The following is a 23,009-nucleotide window of genomic DNA, read 5'->3' as shown; positions in this document are numbered from 1 at the left end:
ATATCTGAAATAAATATTTCTTTTTAAGTTACTAAACACTTATCATATTTCTTTATTGAACAGATTCCTTGTAAAAGCTCTCAACAAAATACAAGAATAATCATTCCTGACACTTAGGTACAATTAAATATGTTTAATACTCCCTGTCGCTATCAAAGTTTTATTAAATTTTACAAGAAATTAATTTTCCTCTCACACTTTGCATATAACATATTATGCTTGATTAAGAAAAACAGCACAGAAATTTAGAAAGATTAGCAAGATACAAAGCAGTGCTTAAAAACTTACATTTTTATGGGCTATGGCAGTGCTTATACTGTGCTATTAAAAAGTTCCTTCTCGGGGAATTTTTCTTAGAAACGTTGAATGAAGAAAATTGAAAGAAGAGAGGATGTTTATCCCTCTAGAGACCAGGCAATTTGCTGAATTCTTTTAATTTTAATGATGTGGTTGGTTACATGCTTCTTAGTGTGACTTTACACAAATATATTTAAGATAAAGAATTCCTGGTTCATTTGATCATCATGGAGAGTTAATATGTATAATTAGAGCTCCAAAGTGCTAATTTTGGTGCACATTAGAGCTGGCAGTGTGTAAGGCCTTAATGAATTGGAAATTTCATTTTATTTCCATTTTTTTCTATGTAGTTTTTTTCTCTTATTGAGTATATACAAGCATCTTAAGGAAGTACATAAGAATAGCTAACATTTGCATAAGCACATTACATTTTCCAAATTGTGGCCATAAATTTTTCTCTCGTCTGATCTTCCCAAGAACCCTCTAAAGTTAGAATTGAATATCTCTTTTACAAGGTAGTATCTGATGAAATTGAGTATCAAATGTCCAAAATTTCATAGTGATAAAGAGACTTGATCCCAGATTTTCTGATTCCCAATGTCGGCTTTTTTGTTACCTTATAATACACTTTATTGTACTTCATTTTCTGCTCCAGCAGATTGAAAACTATCAAGTGGATAGTTAAGGTAAGAATAAAATTGATTTTAGTTTTGAAGAAAAAAGACCAAAAAAAAAAAAAAAAGCAGTCTTAAATATAGAGAACAAACTGGATGTTGCCAGAGGAGAGGCATGTAGAGGATGAGTAAAATAGGTGAAGGGGATTAAGGGGCCACTTACTGTGATGAGCATGAGTAATGTATAAGATTGTTGAATCATTATACAATAAACCCGAATCAATATACTATATATAAACTGTACATTAGTTTTTTAAAAAGGCATGCTAGAGTGCAAGTTAGCCAAATTTTAGATTCAAAACACAGACTATTCAAGTGGTGGAAAATCTATGAAACACTCATAGTTTTGTGAAAAATCCAATGTAAAGCAGTCAGTGTGATTTTATCTTCATTCTGTCTGGTCATCCATTCTTTATATTGAAAGCTCTATATTTTCTTACGAATAACATGCAGTATGCTACAAACAAACAGGCATAAGGGAAAAAAAGAGAGCGGCAAACCAAGAAACAGGCTCTTCGCTACAGAGAACTAACTGATGGTTACCAGAAGGGAGGGGAAGATGGGGTGAAATAGGTGATGAGGATCAAGAAGGGCACCTGTGATGAGCACCAGGTGTTTGCACGGAAGTGTTGAATCACTGTGTTGTACCCCTGAAACTAACATAACACTATATGTCAACTAACTAGAATTTAAATAAAAACTTTTTTAAAAACACATATAAAAGAAAGATCCTGTTTTCAGCTCTTTTCAATAAATACTCATTAGTGGAATTGCTGGATCATAAGATACCTTCATTTTTAATTTTTTGAGGAATCTTCATACTGTTGCACATATAGTTACCACACAATTGTGCATTCCCACAACAGTACACAAAGGTTTCAGTTTCTTCACATCTTTGTCAACACTTTTTACTTACTATTGCTTTTTTTTTTTATGATGGCTACCCTGAAAATGTGAGCTTTTTAATCAGCTTATTTGTTTTTGCTATTGAGGCATAGGAGTTCCTTCTGTATTTTTTATATTAACCCCATATTAGATATATGGTTTTGGATAGTTTCTCTCATTTTGTAGATTGCCTTTTCCTTCATTGACGGTTACCTTTGCAGTGGAGATTTTTTCATTTGACATAGCCCCACTTGTCTTTTTTTGCTTTTGTTGCTTGTGGTTTTGGTACCGTATCCAAGAAATCATTGCCAAAACTAATGTTATGAAGCTTTTACTCTAAGTTTTCTTCTTCAAGTTGTATAGTTTCAAGTCTGATGTGTAAGTCTTTATAATCAGTTTTGAGTTGAATTTTTGTGTATGGTGTAAAGGTTCAACTTTTTTGCATGTGTGTATCCAGTTTTCCCAAAACCATTTGTTGAAGAGACGATGACTTTCCTCATTGTGTAGATGTGGCACCTTGTCAAGGATCATTTGATCATAGACACACAAGTGTATTTCTGGGTTCTGTTCTGCTGTTTGTATGTATGTGTCTATATGCCAAAACCATACTGTTTTTGATTACTGTGGCTTAGTAATATGCTTTGAAGTCAGGAAGTATCGTGCTTCCAGGTTTGTTTTCCTTTCTCAATGTTGTTCTGGCTATTTGGGGTCCTCTGTTAAGGATTTTTTTTCTATTCAAAAACTGCCTTTGGAAATTTGATAGGGATTGCATTATAATATATCTGTAGATCACTTTAGGTAGAATGAACTTTTAACAGCATTAAGTCTTCCAATCCATGAACACAGGAAGTTTTTCCACTTTTTTGCATCTTTTTTCATCCCTTTCAGCAATGTTTTATAGTTCTCAATGTATTCATCTCCTTAGTTATGTTTATTCCTAATTATTTTATTCCTTCTGATTCTATGTGAATGAGATTATTTTCTTAATTGCTTTCCAGGTTGTTCTTTGGAAGCATGTAGAAGCACAACTGATTTTTTTTTTATGTAGATTTTGTTTCCTGTAGCTTCACTGAATTTATTTATTAGTTTTAATTTTTTGTGGACTTTTTAGGATTTTCTATATATAAGATCATGTCATCTACGGGAACTTCTTGCTTTTATTTCTTTTTCCTGCCCAGTTGTTCTGCTAGGACTTCCAGTACTATGATGAATAGGAATAGAGAGAATGGGCACTCTTGTTTTCTTCGTGATCTTAGAGAAAAAGCTTTCGGGTTTTCACCATTGAGTATGGTATTAGCTATGGGATTGTCATATATGGCCTTTATTATGTAAGGTAATTTCCTTTTATTCATAGTTTGTTGAGTCTTTTTATAAAGAAATGATGTTGAATTTTGTCAAATACTTTTTCTGCATCTATTAATCTTGTAATCCTTATCCTTTGTTCTATTAATGTGGTACATCACATTGATTTATTTTTTCTGTCGAACCATCCTTGTATCACAGGGATAAATCCCACTTGGTCGTGGTACATAATTTTTGTAATTAAATGTGCTGTTAAATTTGGTTTGCCAGTATTTTATTGAAGATTTACATCTTTATTCATCAGGTATATAAGCTTGCATACTTTTTTCCTTGTAATGTCTTCTTCTGTCTTTAGTATCGGGAAGATGCTGGCATCAGAGAATGGAGTATTCACTCCTCCTCAGCTTTTTGGAAGAGTTTGAGAAGGATTGGTATTAATTCTTTTTTAAAATATTTCGTAGAATCCTCCTGTGAAACCATCTGTTACTGGGCTTTTGTTTGTTAGGAGGTTTTTGATTACAGATTCTTTCTCTTATTATTCATCTGTTCAGATTTTTAATTTATTCATGATTTCCTCTTGGTACATTGTAGTTTTCTGGGAATTTATCCATTTCTTCTAGGTTATCCAGTTTGTTGATGTGTATTTGTTCATAGTTATCTCATAGTCCTTTTTATTTCTGTGGCATCAGTTGTAATGTCATCTTTCATTTCTGATTTTATTTGAATCTTCTCTCTTCCTTTAATTAGTGAGCTAAAGGTTAGTTTTGTTGATCTTTTCAGAAATCCAACTCAACTTTGCTGATTTTTTAATGTTTTTCTGTTCCCTATTTTATTTCTGTTCTAATTTTTATATAATTTTATACTTTCTGCTAACTTTGGACTTATTTATTCTTTTTTGTCTAGTTCTGTGATATATAAAGTTACGTTATTGATTTGAGTCTTTCTTCTTTTTTACTAAGCTTTTCAAGCTATGAACTTTCTTGTTAGAACTATTTGCTACATCCCATAAGTTATGGTATATTATGTTCCATTGTCTCAAGATATTTTCTGAATTATTTAATTTCTTCTTTGAACCATTGCTCCTTTGAAAAGAGTACATTGCTTAATTTGCACATACAGTTTACCCTTGAACATGGGGATTAGGGGTGCCAACCCCACACAATTGAAATCCATTTATAATTTTGACTCTCCCAGAATTTAACTAATAGCCTGTTGACCGGAAGCCTTACTGATAATGTAAACAGTTGATTAATGCATATTTGTATATATATTCATATATTGTATATATATATTGTATTTTTATAACTACATTAATTAAAGAAAATACTGTTAAGAAAATCATAAGGAAGAGAAAATGTATTTACAGTATGATACATATATTTATTGAAAAAAATCTGCATCAAAGTGGTCCTATGCAGTTCAAACCCATTTTGTTCTGGAGTGAGTGCTGTGTTCTGATATTGGCTGTATATATATATATATATATATATATATATATATATATATATATGAAATTGTTATATCTTCCTGGCCAGTTGACCCTGTTAATCATTATATAAGGTCATTTTTTGTCTCTTATGACTGTAGTTGACTTGTCTGTTTTGTCTGAATAGCCATAGCCATTACTGCTCTTTTTTGGTTGCCATTTGCATGGAATACCTCTCTCCATTCTTTCACTTTCAACCTGTATGTTCTTAAATCAAAAGTGAGTTTCTTATAGATGGAATATAGTTGGATCTTGGGGGTTTTCTTAATTTTTCTGGTCCACTCAGTCACTTTATGTTTTTTTGATTGGGAGTTTACTCCATTTACACTTAAATTACTAATAGATAAGAAGCTATTTCCATTTCATTAATTGTGTCTTATAGATTTTTTTTTTGCCCCTCTTTTTCTCCCTTGCTCTCTTCCTTTGTATATGTGTGTGTATGTGAGACATATTTTGATGCCTTTCTCATTTTTTTTCATAACTTTTATATATAGTGTATTTGTGGTTAGCATAGGGCTTACATAGAACATCTTACAATTATAATAATACATTTTAAGCTATAGCAACTTAACTTCAATTGCTCTAATCATTTACTTCTCCCCTGTCCACACTTCATATAATGATCTCACATTTACATCTTTTTTTATATTGTGCATACATTGACACATTTTATAGTTAAAGTGTTTTTATACTTTTATCTTTTAACTTTATTTTTGAGCACTTTGAATATATCATCCCACACCATTCTGGCTTTAAAGGCTTCTGGCAAGAAATCCATTGATAGCCCTATAGGGGCTCCCTTTTATGTGGCAAGTCTCTTTTTTTTTTTTTCTGTTCTCAGAATTCTCTATCTTTGACTTTTGACTATTTGGCTATGTTTCTTGGTGTAGACTTCTTGAAGTTCTTTCTAGTGGTAGTTTTTGAGCTTCTTAATCTGGGTGCCCATTTTCTCTCCCAAATTTATGATGTTTTCAGTCATTATATCTTTCTTTTTTAATACAGCAATCAATGTTTGTCTTCATTCCAACTAAAAGACCATAGTAAGAAAACACGTAAGTAAGTAAATGTAAAATTCTCATGTTTATTTACAGTCTTTATATCTTCAAGTAAGTATTCTGTGCCTCTTTCTCTTCTTCCTCTGATACTCCCATAATACATATATTGATCCATTTGATAGTGTCTTCTAAGTTCCTCAGGTTTTCCTCTCTCCTTTTCAGTCTTTTTTTCTTTTTGCTGCTCTAACTGAATAATTTCAAAGAAACCCATCTTTGAGTTTGCTGATTCTTTCTTCTGCTTGATCAAGTTGTTTGATGAACCCTTCCAGTGAGTTTTTCAGTTAGTTTTGTATCTTTAGCTCCAAAATTTCTGCTTGATTCTTTACTATATTTTCTCTTTGTTGATATTCTCATTTTCTTCATGCTTCATTTTCCTGAATTCATCGAGCATCTTCATGATAGTTATTTTAAAATTCTTTGTCAGGTACTTCCATTTCTTTAGAATTGGTTACCAGGGATTCATTCTGTCCCTTTAATTTTTCCTATCTCTTCCTGTACCTTATAAAATTCATGATGATATCCACACCTTTGAAAAAACAGACATCTTTCCCAGTCCTTATGGACTGCCTCCATATAAGAAAGGACCTTCACCAATCTGCCCAGCTAGAGAGTCTGGGAACCTCTCAGCACTTTCTATGGATGTATCTTCTGTGGTCTTGTGTGTATAAATTCCCTTTTATAGGAATTTACCAGTTGTTTTTGTTTTTTTTTTCAGATGCTCATAATCTTTTGCTCCCTCTAGTGTGTGTCTACGGTTCTACAGGTTCTCTGGAGCTTCCACAAGCCCCCAAATTCTCTTCTTTTCTCAGCAGCCCCAGGATTCCTAAGGGCATACGGGTCATGTCAGGGTTTCAAGTCAGACAAAATAGAAACCAGTCCCTCAAGAAGCCCATAGAAAAGCCAAAATGTTGGAAGCATACTCTATTCTTCTCCACCCTACTCCTTTGCTCTGCCCCAGTAAGAGGCCACCAAACCATATCAGCCTCAGTCTGCTGCATCCATGGTCCTTTAGAGCAGCAACACACCATCCAGCCCTCTTTCATTTTCAGTGACAGCCAGAAATCTACAGGATGGCAGTTTCTGTCAGGGTTCCAAGACAAGGGAGACAAACTCATTCTTCAGTAAGCCCCCTGAAAAGCCATTCTTTTGGATGCAGAATTCAGGTCTTTCCATTGTTGGAGAGAAGTCAGTAGTTAGGGGAGTTTTGCCTACTCTTCCCACTAAGCTCCAGCTCATGTCTACAGTGAGTGAATGCATGCTAGTCCAAACATTTGCCTTTGTTCTCAGTAGCCCCCAACCTGGCACACTTCCCTGTCAGCACTTAGATTCACCAAGACGGGAACTCATCCCTTGGGCTGGCCCTGAAAAGTCTGCACATAGTATATATGTTTCAGTCTTCTATTTCCCTCCCCAGAAAGAAACCGGGAGCTGGAAGTCTTCTTCCAATTATGCCTCACTGAGTCTGGGGGAGACCTTTGGCCAGTAAGTGCCACAGATTTTCCTGCCATCCTCAGTACAGCTGATTTCACACTCGCCTAGGGTACAAGTGCTTCTTAACTACCTACTCATTTCTCACAAAGGGACTTGGTCCATGTATTGTTCTTGAATTAGTGTCTCCCTAAGGGAAGAAATATCTGGAGCCATCTTGCTGATCTGTATACTATATTTTCTAATTTGTGATTTCATCCCCCAGATTACAGTAAATTCTATTATGGACAAGAATAATCCCATTTTTTTTAATATTTCCACTTTCCTATATCACTATGCTCACAGGATAGCGACTCAGTTCATTGATTGCTTCACTAAAGTTCAGTTCCTTCTTTGACAAAGTGAGAAGGTACCATTTTGAGAACATTCTCTGGCCTAAAGAACCTTAAGAATCAGAGATTTAACTATAAAGTATGGGACCAATGAGGAATTCATTGCTATTTATCAAATTATAAAAAAAAATCTTTGTGTAAACTACTTGATATTAATCTCATAAGAAATTCAAGAACTTCCATGTAAACACTACTCAACACTCAATGTTATATATATATTAAGGATATATAGAAAGCTATACTAGAATTAAAGCCGTATTAATATTCCTCCCATATGTTGAATCTAGTAAAACAGCAAGGTTTTAAGACAGCATAAAGTAGAAGAAGGCTAGAAGATAAATAGGAAATTGTAGGATAAAAACAGGATTGAGTTTCATTAATCAGGTGATTCTTTAACAAACTTATATTAAATTTCCTATTTGTAAGACACTACTATAAACTCTGAGAGAATCCCAAGATAACTACGTTAGAGGCCCTCCCCTAAAAGGGATAAAAAGATAGAAGAGACTGTATGATCACAGATTATTATATTATTGGAGAAGAGGAGAGAGAGAGATCTTCTAACTGCAGAGAGATGAAGAATTGAAATAAATACTGGTTCTGCCTTTCGGTCCCCTTTCATTTAATGACTGTAAATTTTTAAAAATTTAAGACAAATCATATGTAAGAAGTTATTTAAATAAATCTTTCTCCCCAAACATTTTACCCAACACCTCTTATTCATCCCTATTCCAAGACATGATGTTTTCTGCATACAATTCAGAAAATGTTAAAAATTAAAATTTGTTAAACAAATAAAAGTCAGTTAATTTCAATTCTAAGTAATTATATTCTTAGGTAAAGACAAGTGCACTCCAATAGTTAATATTAAGTAAAAAACTACTTTAGAATTACCTTCCTGTTAACAAAAAGTTATTTAACATTAGACAGATTTGAGGCTATAAAACAAAACTAAACATTGAATAAAGATATCATTACAGAAACGTATGTAGACTCCCAATGTCCAAATTTAAATTAAAACGGAATAAAAAAAAAAAGATAAAACAGCTTCTTATCTGTCTCCACCTCTGGTTTTTAGAAATTTATTTCCTTTTGCCTGTCTTCTTATTTCATTCCCACATATTATAAAAGAGCAAATATGTTATTCCTTTAAAGAAAAAACTCTTAGAGGAAAGGGAATGCTCATTTCACTCTTTTGCAGAGTTCTTTTCCCTCAGCACCATTCATATTTTTCATTATCTTGATGATTCCTCCTTGATTATCCATGTCTGTTCTCTGTGGTTTTATCTTGTAAGATCATATCTTGATGTCAGACTCTATTCTCCATAGTCTGATTCACAAGAAGTTATTAGAAAAGACTTATTTTAAAGACCTGTCTCCTTAGGAATGATTATACACACAAAAGGCAGCTCCTGGATAATTAAGAGTCTGGGGATAGAGGAAGTCAACCATTTTAATGGTTATCTATGTGCAGTCAACGGCAGCAGCTTTTTTAGACATTTCAGGATTCCAACGAAGCTTGAGCCTCAGATCGGAAGAAATACAAGAGCCATCTACTTTCATTGTTTGGGTGTTTTTTAATGGTCTAATAAATCATAGATAGCTCCATAGACTTTCCCTCAAATCTGCCCACTGCTGACAGAAGAGGAGGATATTCTTCCATCCTCTATCAGTTTTGTGCTAAAACAGCACACTTGTCAAAGCTGTGAGAGAGTTTGCTGTTCCAGGTGTGTGATCAATACACATAGATGTCAGAGACCCTTGGTGAGAAGAGGTCATGGCCTTGAATTCGCTGAGTCTGCAGGTTCATGATAGATTCCAGATTGCATTAGCGGTGAGTCACTTATCTTAAATGATAAAAGAATTCTGCTAATAGTTTGTTACAGTAATTAATATAAATGGACTTAGCATATGAAAAAGGATGTGAAAACAATTAGATGTACTCCTGTGTTACATGAAGGCTCTTTTAATACTCCTTGAGACTTCCACCCCACTATGCCCAAAAATAGGCATCCTCTGGGTGACTATATATCTGAACCTTTTATAAAGTACACACAAAAAATTAATGAATGCCTTAAGGAGAAGAACTCGAGTCACCAGAAAAGAATAAAAGCTCAAATAACAGGGTTAGTTTGATCTATTATGGGTCATAGAGATGCTTTGATGTTCCTAGAATTGAACATGCTTCTGTTCTCTAAAAGCACATTTGCATCAAACCAGAGCATATTAATATAAACATTAAATGGCATTACTGAGAATTCCCCATCCTCTCCTCCCCTCAGAGCCTTAACTTAATTATTTGGCACTAGTTTTAGACTTCTTGCAATGACAGTTTTCCATTTTAGTGTACCTGTCATGTCAATTTAAATACTTTTCAGCTATCAGTTTGGAGTGGGTGAATGTGTTTTGGGAATAAGAACATCAGAGACATAAACGGCACAAATGCTGCTGCATGCACCTTTCATATGCCTACAGCCCTGATGATCAGGGTCTCATTACCAGTTCATCCAGAATTCATTGGTAACTTATAAATTTCATGTTTGAGAAAGCTACCTTTTATATTCATATAAATGATGAGAATTAAATTTATATATATTACTGTAGTGTGGGAAGAGAGATTAAGTCACAGTTTACTTCATACCAGAGATTTTATTGTCATTCTGGTCAGGGAATAAACTCTATTTCCAAATAAGGCCACATTCTGAGCTACTGAGGGTTACAATATCCACCTATAAATTTGGGGGAACACAACTCAATCCCTTTAACAATAGTTAAAAAGCCTCTATTTTCTTTATCAGTTTTTATTTGGTAATATTCATTTTAAAATGCAAACACTTGAGTTCCAAAATACATTTCAGAGAAATCGATTAGCAAATTTTACTGAATTTTTTTTTTACTGTTTTATTAGATATTGTGAAAAATACAAAAGAAACATAAGAGCCTTTTTCTAAAATAACTTATCCTACCATCTAGTAGAGGTGACAAAAGTAAGTAACAATTATGACCCATTTTACATGGTAAAATACATTAAAGCATGCATTATAGAACAAAACATTCTAGGTCTTTCTCATATAATCTAATCATAACTTACAAGATTTTTTTGTTGTTATTTTTCCTATAGGTACATTTTGAATCAATGTTCCTTGGCCACATCCCAGCAAATGTTAAGATCCATAAGAATGCAGGTCAGATTTATGGGTTCAAAGGCTGCATTCAAGAGCTTCAAGTAAACAACAAAGAATTCTTCATCATTGATGAAGCACTACGTGGAAAGAACATTGAGAACTGCCATGTCCCATGGTGTGCTCATCATCTATGCCACAACAATGGCACCTGCATCAGGTTAGTTTCAGCCCCTTGATCTCCAACCTATATTTCATGATTCCAAGTTCTTAAAACAACAGAAATCAGCAGCATTTTCACCTGGATGATAGGAAAGAAAGGTCTGGAACCTCTTAGTTTGCATATGCATCATCCAGGTCATGCACACATGTGGTGAATACTTGTTTGTTCAAAGAAATTTATATACTGTGACTCCAATGTCAAGAAATACTTGACCTCGGAAAATAACTAGGTAACTAGACTTGATTTTGACAATTTCGAATGACCTGATTTCAGCAATTTCAGATGGATCCAAGCATAATTTTACCATGGTGTTCTGCTTTGAGGACATATGAATGACAGATTCTTATTTATTGATAATAGTTTTGATGCATTCATTTTTATTGTGGTTTTCTTTTTTTTTTTTTTTGCTTCATCTTTAAAAAATAAAAGATCTACTTAGATCTGTAGATTAAAGATGGAGAAGAATACTTATATCTATTTCTTCTCCTTATTTGCAATCTTTACATCAAGGAAGAAAAAGCCTATATACCTTTTTACTTGATATAAAGATTCATCATGCTTATAAGCCTCAGAAGATTTTAATTAAAATTACTTTCTGCTCCACTAAAATGTCTTAACTTAATCAACCCTGGGGGAGTCTTATTTGGACAGTGTAGAACATATTCCCAAAATTCTTTAATGCTCTGAGAAATTTTTATTGCAGGGCTACAAATAATGACAGAGAGAATGCTAAAACATGTGTAGATTATATTAATTCAAGTCAAGGAAAAATTAACCGAATCTCATAGGAAATATCTTAATTAATTCACCTCAGTGTTTCTAAGGGGCAAGCTATCAAGTAGTTAATGACTTCACAAAAGTAAACATCCATGTGCATAGTGTGGGAAAGAGAAAAATTTTATCAAAGAGTACGATAAGAAATGGTGGGCAGAGACAGGCTCTGAAAATAATCACTGGAATAAGAAAAGAAAAATGAGAAAGAGCCAAATAGCAAAGACAAGGAACAAAGGACAGGTATGATAAAATCAAGGTGATATATTTACCAAACAATCACAGACTGACCTAATAAATTTGAAGAAAAAGCATGGTTTAGTGGAAAAAGTGGATATTGGCTCTTGGGGTATCTAAACCCTTTGGTTCTGGTTAACTCTGTACAAGTCTGTGCCTTGGTTTATATATTTGAAAAATAACAACAACAATATGGGCCTATTTGATGTAGGAAAAATATAACAGATAAGGTTTTAAAGGACTTTAAAATAGTGAATTTTGAGTTTGAGTGAAGATAACTTCCTTGGCCATGGTTATTTTTTTGAAGGAAACAAAACCAAGGTCTTATTTAAGAAGTATTCTGCTATATAATGAACTCAACCAATGGCAATTATTTTTAAAAATATAATAATGCAAAAATTATCCAGCAAGATAACCACCTTTAGAACCCTGAAGGAAATGAATTTTTGTGTAATTAAGTGAAACAGAAACACAAAAAAAGGTTGTCTTACTGAGTTTCTAATGTCTGAAATATTTGTGTCATTCAATCTAAATAAATATTGTCAATATTACCAGTGATAGAATTATAGAAGTGACAAGAATTGTGTTTTCTCCCTTTCTATATGTGGTGAGCAGACTCTAACATAGTCCTCATCATATCATCTCCCAGTATTCATACCTTTGCATGATACCCTCTCCTTAAGGGTGGATAAGATCTATGATTTGCTTTTAACTAACAGAATAATCAGTACAATACAGTGATGAAATGTCACTTCCATGATTAGGTTAACATAAGATTGAGAGCTGCATTTTGCAAGGAGATTCTCACTAACTTTGATAAAACATGGAGCAATTTGGGGAAGGTCCATATGACACAACACTGAGGGTAGCTTCCAGCCAACAACCAGCAAGGAGCTGAGGATGGCTTCTAGCTGACAGGCATCAAATATTGAAGCCCTCAGTTCTACAACTGCAAGAAACTAAATTTTACCAACAACACGGGGAGCTTGGGAGCAGGTGCTTCCCCAGTTGAACCTTGATTAAGACCCCAACCTAACCAACTTCTTGAATAAAGCTTGTGAAACTCTAATACAGAAGACCAGTTAAACCTTGCCCAAACTTTTGACTCAGAAAAACAGTAAGATAATAAATGTGTGTTGTTTTAAGCTAATTTTGTGGTAATTCCACTATGCAGCAATAGAAAACAAATATACTCTAATTTTTTGTATGTGTCCCTATCATCAACTTGGAGAAATACCTAAGAGTTTTACTTTACAACAATAACTGCCTGAGATACTGTAAGCCAAATACATGTTAAATAAAATAAACCTCTTATTTTCATAAATTAGAGAATCTCACATTCCTTCCAGTCTTAGATATGTATTTGAAAATAAAAGTAAAGACAATTATTCTAGTAGGATAGATAGAAATAGTCCATAAAACACCATTCTCTTAGATTTATTTCAACAAACATCACATGAGGACCAACTAAGGGGCAAGATGTATGTGAAACAAAGATGCATAGTCAAGACACTATCCTGCACACAGAAGCTTTCACTATAGTATGGAAGCTTTATCAGCACCTTAGGACTTAGGATAAATTTTCCCAGAAAAAAAAATGTATCCGTTTTCTGTCATATAATTTATTCTGGCCTTCTCTATCCATTTCTCAGTTTTTCAACCTCTCAACCCCTCCCCCAGAGAAATGTACTCAAATGTCAACTGATTTTGGCAAGCACTCTTTAAGGTCTTCCAGATCTGTATGTGCCTCTTATTGTTAGCGAAATGGAGACTTGCTGGCTGTGACCCAACAAAACACTTCTTCACATTCTATAAACAACATGATTTCTATCTTGATTGCCGGTGCTGAACTGCCAAAACTACTCTGCATTATTGCATCCAGGACATGCTGGTCCATGGCAGCCATGACTTCCATTCCAGGACATCTTTATACACACCAACACTATAGTGCACTGGAGTTGGCTAGTTCCAGAATAACAACAGAATAGACTTCTCAGAAAGATCATAAGAACAGCCCCTAGGAGGTCAAAAGTTTAATATAAGAAAAATACAGATAGCTCTAAGGTTACAGGAAGGATGATCAGAATCAGAATGGTATCTTCACTCTTCCCTGTCCCATCAAAAACACCCATATCCAACCATAATAGAGCACTCCAGCGGTCTATCCAGCAACTCATAAGGAGAGTTAGAATATGTACTGAAGGAGGACTCCAAATGAGGCCATGAGCAGCTTCAATCCATAGAGAACATAGACCAAGGAAATAAGTCACAAAGTACCAGCACCATGACCAGCACCCTGCCCCCAGCAAAAACATGCCCATACTTGGAATACATGGAACAGTGTAAAGTTTTTCAACTGAAGAAATGAGAAACTCTGCTATTGAGCCCTATCTTGACTTGAACAAAATGCATCTGAACTAGCTTATTGCCTTTGGCAACTCACTTCCCATCTGTGCTGTTGGCCAAAGCCAAAGGTTATTTACTTGTCCACACTACCACATCATAAAATGGATCTTTCCAAGATCTTCCATACTGTCCTCCAACCCTTCTCACCCTTTCAGTCTGTCTATGCTGTCTGACTTGATCTCTCTCCTGAGGTTGCTTACCCAGGCAGACTTCTAAACTCCCTCTTCTTTTCTCCTGGTTTTCTGTTTGTTTTTCTTTTCTAATGCAAACATGTATTATGGAGGAGAATGTAAAATCAGCATGAATTTGGGGGTGCCTGGTTGGCTCAGTCAAACATTTGCCTTCAGCTCAGGTTGTGATCCTGGGGTCCTGGGATCAAACCCCACTTTGGGCTCCCTGCTCAGTGGGGAGTCTGTTTCTCCCTCTCTACTGCCCCTCCCTCCCACCCCACTCATGCTCTCTCACTCTCTCTACCCTCTCTCAGATAAATAAATAAAATCTTTTTTTAAAAAATCAACATGAATTTGAAAACATGAAATTTCAAAAAATTAAATACCTGTTGAGGGCTGGAATGGATAAGAAACTTTGACCCCCAATGAGTATGGGCTCACTTTGGATTATTCTAACGGGGAAAAGCTGAATAATTAGTATAGTTCCTGGTGGTTCACCTTCTGAAACTGAGGGTCCTCATGAGTCTGGGTTTGCTTTCCATGGTTTCCTGGCACCAGTAACTATTCTTAGAAATTAAATGTAAATTATTCTTATGGATAGGCAATATCGGTGTTTTAGCAAATCAGTAAACAGATGTTAAGCTTGTAATGATTTATAATTATGGCCCTATAAATAATTGGAATTTAAAATAGTCATCCTGGTAAGAAGGACCATCCATGATCTCCTATCTTGCTGAGTCACTGGGAGAGATGGGAAAACCAGGGAAATCTCAGATTTCAGAATCCTCAGAAATCATCGAACCTTGTACCTCACACTTTGTCTTTGCTTCACTCCTGTCTTTCTTGTGTGTCTTTGTTTTTTCATGTTTGTCACATTGTAGTCAGTTAAAAATCCAGTTTGAGTCCCCTCAGCAGCTCCTTTTAGCATCTTGAGGTAGTGACTTCAAATCCTAGCTTGGTCACTTATTTAATATGTGAACTTGGGCAAGTTAGCTAATCTTTTAAAACCTTCTTTACGTTAGCTAAAAAATAAGGATCATTTCTGTATCAAGTAGGGTTCCTTCTGTTGCAAATGCTAGGAAACTCATCCCAAACAGAATTTCTTGGCTCACATTAAGTGGGAGGGCTGTGGATTCCCACTTAGGCATCTTTTGATTCATGACTTAGATGCCATTCTAGGACCCAATTTCTTCCATTCCTTTTTGATTCTTCCACTTTGACTCTGTTCTCAGACTTCAAGTGGTAGCAAAATGGCTGTTGGTGTTCAATCCCCTAGACCTCTCAGATTTTCTCTTTTCCTGCTTTCCCAGAAAAGCACATTGGATTCAAGACAGCTTTCAAAATAGCAGAGCAATTTAAATAAGATATCTTAATATTTAGCATTTCTGGATCCAAAAGGAATGGACAAAGTGACCTGATGGAATTCTTTTCGTGGTCTACAAGTTTATTTTCAAAGTAATAGGCCATCTATGTTTAGAATAAAAGAGTCATTATTATGAAGACAAGAAGAAAACTTCTTTTACCTCTCAGCATTTCCTGAGATATAATATATCCTCAAGATATAAAGACACTAATTTTTTAATACTATAGCATGTGTACATGTTGGTTTTACTTGAAAATGCAAATAATTTCTCATCAGTTTAATTGTTCTAGTCCACTTTAAAAGTTAGGAGATACAATGTTTCAGTACACACACACACATACACACACACACACACACACACACACACACACACTTGCATACTGTAATCCACATCTCCTAGGAATGCGTACCTACTTTTTCCAACATGTAACGAATAATAGTGGTTTAATAGGAGAAAAACTCTCTAAGAAGTATACTCTAAATAAGAGTAGGGTGGTAAGTGAACAAACATTCAGTACCATGGAGCTACACTTTAGGGTTCATGAAATAAACCTTATTTATAGATATTTATAAACAAAATCATCACTAATTTTAGTTGCATGGTTGATACAATTCACTGTTACTAAGTGCTATCCCTACATCGTCTATGAAGGTAATCTGCTTACAAAAAGACAAATTTTGAAAAGATTGAGAGGAGTAACACTTCATCAGCTTTACTGAGCAAATGTCATTCTGTTCTCAGTACCATCACATGTTTCTGGACAGCATCCAACCTTTTTCCATTTTGTTGTAAATCTGTGCTAGAATTTTCAAACCCCTGTGGTTGCTCATTTCAGAGAAATCCAAATTGCATGTAGTGAAATTCAGTTTAGAAAAGTGATACAGAAGGGTTATTCTGAGTATCCAAATCTCTATGGACTTTGAACAAGCTGTTTCCAAAAGGGCATACACAGGAAGGTTAGCAAATTAAACAGATAATATTTAAATTACTTTCTCTTTTCTATGCCAGATGTTTTAAAATAGGTTAAATAATATTTTAAAAGGAGTCCAGGTTTGGGACTATAACCTATACAACAATTGCACTAAACATTTATGTCACTGATATTATAGTAAATAATTATTGAGACATGAGTTTTATACTTAGTCTTAATTTTACCAGATGCTAAGCCTGTATTGAATGTATTTTATCATGCACTGAAAGTCAATAATTCCCATATGTGAATAAATGTGCTTTCTGGGCCTCTAATTTTTCTCATAGCTTTTACTCATCACTAATCAATACCTCCCTCCATGTGCAAGGGCAGGTGTCAGCAAACTTTTTTGTAAAGATCCAAATAGCAAATATTTCAGACTTTGCACCACAGCTATTTGACTCTGCTATTATAACACTAAAGTAGCCACTGACAATATATGAATGAATGTACATGGCTGTGTTCCAGTAAAACTTTACAAAATAGATGACTGGCAGGATTTGACCCAAGGGCCACAGTTTGCGGACTACTGCACTAGGGGAACAGATGGATAAAATAGTTTTATTCAATTCATTGACCAAGAAAATCCAGAAAATACAATTCAATTTTCAATGTTAAGCAATGTTTAGGTTAGATGATAGATAGATAGATAGATAGATAGATAGATAGATAGATAGATAGATGATAGATAGATAGATAGATAGATAATAGATAGATAGATAGTGATATTATAAGGTATTGACTCATGCATTCATAGAGGCTAGGAAAACTAGTGATGTACCCAAGAAAACTAGTAATGTACATGCCAGTCTGAGTCTGAAAGCTTGAAAACCAGGAGTATTGGTGGCAGAAGATGATTGATATCACAGCTCAACAGTCAGATAAAAAGCAAATTTGACTTTCCTCCACTTTTTGTTCTATTTGTTCTATCCCCCCCAAGGGATTGGATGATGCCCACCCAATTTGGGAAGAGTCATAAGCTTTACTCAATCTACTAGTTTAAATACTAATTTCTTATAGAAACACCTCACAGATACACCTAGGAATAATGTTTAGTCAGCATCCTGTGACCCAGTCAGGTTGACACATAAAATTAACTATGACCGGGGATCCCTGGGTGGCTTCGGTGGTTTAGTGCCTGCCTTTGGCCCAGGGCACGATCCTGGGGTCCCGGGATCGAGTCCCGCGTCGGACTTCTGGCATGGAGCCTGCTTCTCCCTCCTCCTGTGTCTCTGCCTCTCTCTCTCTCTATGTCTATCATAAATAATAAATAAATAAATATTTTAAAAAATTAACTATGACAAATAATCTCAAAAAGAAAATGTCTTTCTTACCATTAGGGAATGTTCATTGTTCTCATTGTTCCACGCGAATAGAAGTAAAAGTTACTTTCTTTCATTCTTTTCATTCAGTCAGTTTCTCCTCAACCCATGTTTTCTCATTTTATAGACATCTTTTTGACATTGTCTGCTAAAAAGAAGTCTTTCTGATTTCTGAGGTAGTTTTCAAATCAGTTAGCACTTCAAAATGAGGTAAGAGCTGTAAATTGAATTTGAAATTGCAATAGTAACAACCATTAGAGTACAAAAGATTTGTCTTAGCTTCTCCATTTGTTCTGTAATGAGTGGCAACACCCCCACAAAATGTTTGCTTGTCTTGTCATTTCCTAGTGGCATGTAGCTAGGCATCACCTGCTGAGATCTTTTAGTTATTACTCTATATCCAGGCCAGATTACCCCTAATCTAGCTCAGCAGTCTACCTCCCTCTTCTGAATACCAAGGGGAAAAAGAGTATTTTTCAGATCAATATCTCACCACACACTTAGACTAATAACATCTTCAAATAGTTAATCTTTCTTCTTAGTTGCTACACTTTCAGTCTGCAGCCAACATCCTTGAAATTATACTCAGGTTTTTTTGTCTCATGTACGAGAGGACTAATTTCTATTTGGTTAGATTTTTCTCATATGTAAAAGTTTGCCACTGAGCATCTAAGCATCTCAGTTGTAGGTAGCTTCAATTGCTAGAAATAAGGGGGGGCAGAAAATATCCAACCAGGTTTCAATGGTTGGAAAAAAATGGTTCTCCCCATTTTTTTCCTTGTGTTAATTGAGCATTTAAGACATTTACCTGTGTATTCTTTCATTAAAAGCAGTGTCTACTTTATGGGGTACAAATATAAAAAGTTTTAATTTTCTTTTGTCATTGATGTCAAACATGCTTTGTAGGATCTCTTTTTACTTTCCTTTAACCAAATATCATGCAGGCTCCAGAACCTTCTATTCTTGTTGACATATTAAAAGCATGGTTCAGCCTAGTTCAGTTTAAAACTTCCATTTTATACCTAGTTTAGAGGTTCCAATCCCCTTCCCAGTTGGGTAGTCCTCCAGTTCAAGAACTTGAATGGAGAAAGAGTGTGATATGTTCTTCCTGATGCCTTTCTATATCTCTTCTGTTCCTAGTTTCTCCAGATTTGGGGCTATCCTGGGGCAGAGGGATTTGATTGAAAAAGATTCAAAAATTTTCTTCTTAACTGGTGCCATTTTGGTTCTGTTCTTCCTGCAACAGAAGCTCAGTGTTGGATCTTTTGATACATGCATGTTTCAGTTGTCACCAAGCCCTGCACACAGGACTGCTCCATGGCCCAGCTGCTGAGGAAAAGTTCTCTGGTTTGCTTCTCCCAGCCTTCACAACTCCTTACCTGCTGGTGTATCCTTACCCAGCAACAGCTGGTTTACTCTGGGGCTAATGAAGCTTAGGAGACCCCCACCCTTACACATATCCTTCTGAGACCTGGGAGTTATCAGGAATTGCAGTAGGTTGTTATAGTTCACCCTCAGATGACAAACTAGGTTGTCAATCAAGAGTCATTTCCAAGTAAGCAATTCCTATGAAGAGCCTAAAGAGATTTCAGAGAAAGAGGCCTGAATCTCCAAGCTTCCTTGTAATTCATTGAAGTTTCTTTTCTCATTATAAATAAATATGCATGTTTATGCACAATTCTGTGCCTGTACTTTTAAATCCTTTTTTTGTTATAAAGGACCAAAAATTACATAAGCTTTGGGCCTCACGAAATCTAGACTCACCTGGGCCCAAAAGTCAATCTTCTTTGGCAGGGTCCTAGAAAGATAACTCATGCCCAGTGTAAAGGTCAGTTTTTAAGGAGTCATAAACCTGACTTTCACACAAGTACACAATGAGTACATGCCAAAGATTTATTCATTTCATTAACGAAGGAATGGGCATAACGGTTACGGCTGATTCAAAGAGAATTCGAGAGCCTGGAAACATACAGTCACTGAATCAATGACAAAATAAGATTGCTAGATTTGAGACCAAACTGGTTAGTATCCTACCAGAGAATAAAATGTAATTTTTGTGGTTTCCTTTTCTACCATTTTATGCTCATTTGATTCTCCAGCAGACAAAGATCTATAAGTTAGCATGTAATTTCAGAGGCTCAGCCTAATCAATGGCAAATAGTGAGCCAAAGAAGAGTGCACTCTTCCAGAGGATTACATAATCTTTAAGCAGGCCTGTTAGACAGCACTTTAGTAGGATATTAAAAGAACATGTTCTTGTCCCCTTGTCTTCTTTCTAAGCTTTGAACTTTGTCTGAATACCAGCCACCTTCTACATTACCAAAAGATGGAAGTCACAGCTGCTCAATGGTATCCCTCTGCTTTCCTTAATGTTTAACAAGCTGGAGGTAATCATAAGCAAAAAAAATTACTTACAAAAATAGACCCATTAAAGTCTTCCATGATATGAAAAGCAAATATACCAGTTATTATTAAAAGAAAGAAAAAAACACAGGCATATTTTAGCTCCATATTACTTAGGTGAAATGTAATGCAACACAACAAAATATTATAACTTTTTTTCTCTTTTTCTTCTACAATATCCATGTTTAGAAATTACTTTAGTCCAAGTCTGTTTGACTAAAATGGGATTTGTGTATCATTAAGACCATCCATCCATTCCTTCTTTCATACCACAAGCATTTGCAGATAACCTCTATTATGTTAAGCAGTGTGATACATGGGATTTACAAAGAATAATAAGGCATGGAATAATTTTCTACATACTCTTTTGCTTATGGTAATCACAGATTTGTAAAACATTAAAGGTTGCAGAATAAAATGTGTTTTTTCATTTATGCATACAAAGTGCAGTCTTAGGTTAAAACAGCCTAGATTTCACAGCCTGTTGTTTATCTTTTTGATCTCATTTCTTTCCCCCATTCTACAAGTGTCAGGTATTGTGAAAATGGATTGATGTGGGGTCATTTATTCTTGCTTGGAGAGTGTGACTGAAGCTGCAGGGTTTTTAGTTGCTTATAAAAGTGGATCACATATTTGGAAAGCATAACTCTTACCAATGTAAGTGTCACAGGGTTCTTGGTAAAGTACAAATGCAGTTTAAATTGATTTTCTAACCACTTTTATTACTGCCATCCTTGAGTGCAGTAACAAGGGTTGAGCATTTGTTTTTACAGGGCAGAAAGCATTTAGGTCCTCTGCAAATCAGTTTCATTAAAGCCGTGATTGCAAATACAATTATATTTAAAGGAAAACAAGTAAGATTAAACATGGAAGAAATTGTGTCATTTACACCAAATTTGAAAAATCTCAAAGAGTTAAATGCTTCAAGATTTGACTAATAGAAAAGACCACTATCAAATTCCACACATATTTTTTACATCATATTTATGCAGCAAGGTCAAACAAGTAGGGGGAAAAATCTCATCTTCAATTTTCTCTACCCTTAGGTAATAATACATGGAGAACTCATTTACCCTGATTGATCTTCCTGGGCATAAGAGACCTCTCTGGCTTAAATCCCATCTGAAAACTATCTTTCCTTTCCTTTTCTTATAGAATACTAAGAGTTTTTTTTTTCTCTACTTCAAAGAACAAGCAAGCAAAATATGAGCTGCTAATATGTTTTTCTTAACTGTTTTGCTCCCCTTCAGAAACTATTTATTAATGGTTTTTAGGAAGGAATTATGTACTAAAACCAATTTTTTGTAACTAGAAATATTCATTCTTTTTTAATGAATGATTTTGTTTTAAATCTACATGGCTTACCATTTACAGATTTCATTTTGTACACACGCACACAAACACACAAAGGATTTGGTAAATTGTGTTAATCATTATGATTTTTACATGTAATTAGATATGCAGCTGTTAAAATTGTGTGAAAAGCTTGACAAACAAAATGAAAACAAAGCAAAGTTAAAACTGAAATAAAATGTGAGATATCTAGAATCCCTTGGCTTAGGTTTGCAAAAGGCTTAAAACAAGAAGTTTAAATAATTAATGTAGGAAGGAAACAAACCAATCTTTCTGGTTCAGCAGTAGACAAAATTCCCAAGCCTTACATTTTGTTCCTGGCCCATTTGCTGGCATATTACGTACCTTAGGAAATTGCTTAACCTTTTATACTAGAAAAATGAAGTAAGAATTGTTCCCTCCACCCTCCTAAACATCAAGTGATTTGGAGCCATAAGTTAAAACTTACTAAAGATGTAAGAGTATAAAGACTAGATGGAAAAACACTGGAAGATAAATTTAGTTATTGTTTACTGACTTCAATATGCAACAGTGACTTGAAGCAAGTACTGTCTAAATAAACACTGCTGATTGCCATCGACCTAACAGTTACCAAGTGCTGTCTTTGTTTTGGAAAATGGTAATGGTAGTGGGATTGCTCTGATGTAATTCTATCGCAAAATGATGTTAATACTTAAAATATCCTTGGAACAGCAATTTAGATTTTGGCTTCACAAATGGGAAAATGGGGTATAAGTGGGTTAAGAGATTTGTTCAGGTCAACACTGATAATAGAGACAGGATAAATCATAATCTTGTAGACTTTTAAGTAAGTGCTTTCTGTCCTACGCTTTGCAATATAAATTCATCTCTTTGCTCCATCACACACAAAAAAGTTGTCCAAAGTTAGCGATTTGGTAGCTATTTTCAACAGTTCTCTGACTGGTGAATTATACTTAAGGACTAGGTTATATCTAAAAAATATAGTTTTGAGGCTCCTGAGTAGCTCAGTTGGTTAGGCATCCAAATCTTGGCTCTGGTTAGGACCTCAAGGTTGTGGGATCAAGCCCCAAACTGGGCTCCACATGGAGTGTGTAATCTGCTGGATATCCTTTCCCCTTCCCTCTTCTTCCCCCTCTGCTCCTCCCTGCCCCACCTCCACCCCTGGCT

The 23,009-nt window shown here is 35.0% G+C and overlaps 1 protein-coding gene across 1 annotated transcript in view; it reads left to right on the top strand.

Moving 5' to 3' along the window:
- Nucleotides 1-23,009, top strand: part of LOC112914100 (eyes shut homolog) — a 1,106,577-nt gene that overhangs the window by 890,576 nt on the left and 192,992 nt on the right. The window contains 1 exon segment of the mRNA XM_072749029.1: nucleotides 10,641-10,861. Within this exon segment, the coding sequence (XP_072605130.1) occupies nucleotides 10,641-10,861 (221 nt within the window).

The sequence above is a fragment of the Vulpes vulpes genome, chromosome 1, assembly GCF_048418805.1.
Source record: "Vulpes vulpes isolate BD-2025 chromosome 1, VulVul3, whole genome shotgun sequence".
Lineage (NCBI taxonomy): Eukaryota > Metazoa > Chordata > Mammalia > Carnivora > Canidae > Vulpes > Vulpes vulpes.
The sequence above is the reverse complement of the archived record's forward strand: the minus strand, read 5'-3'. Positions and strand labels throughout refer to the sequence as shown.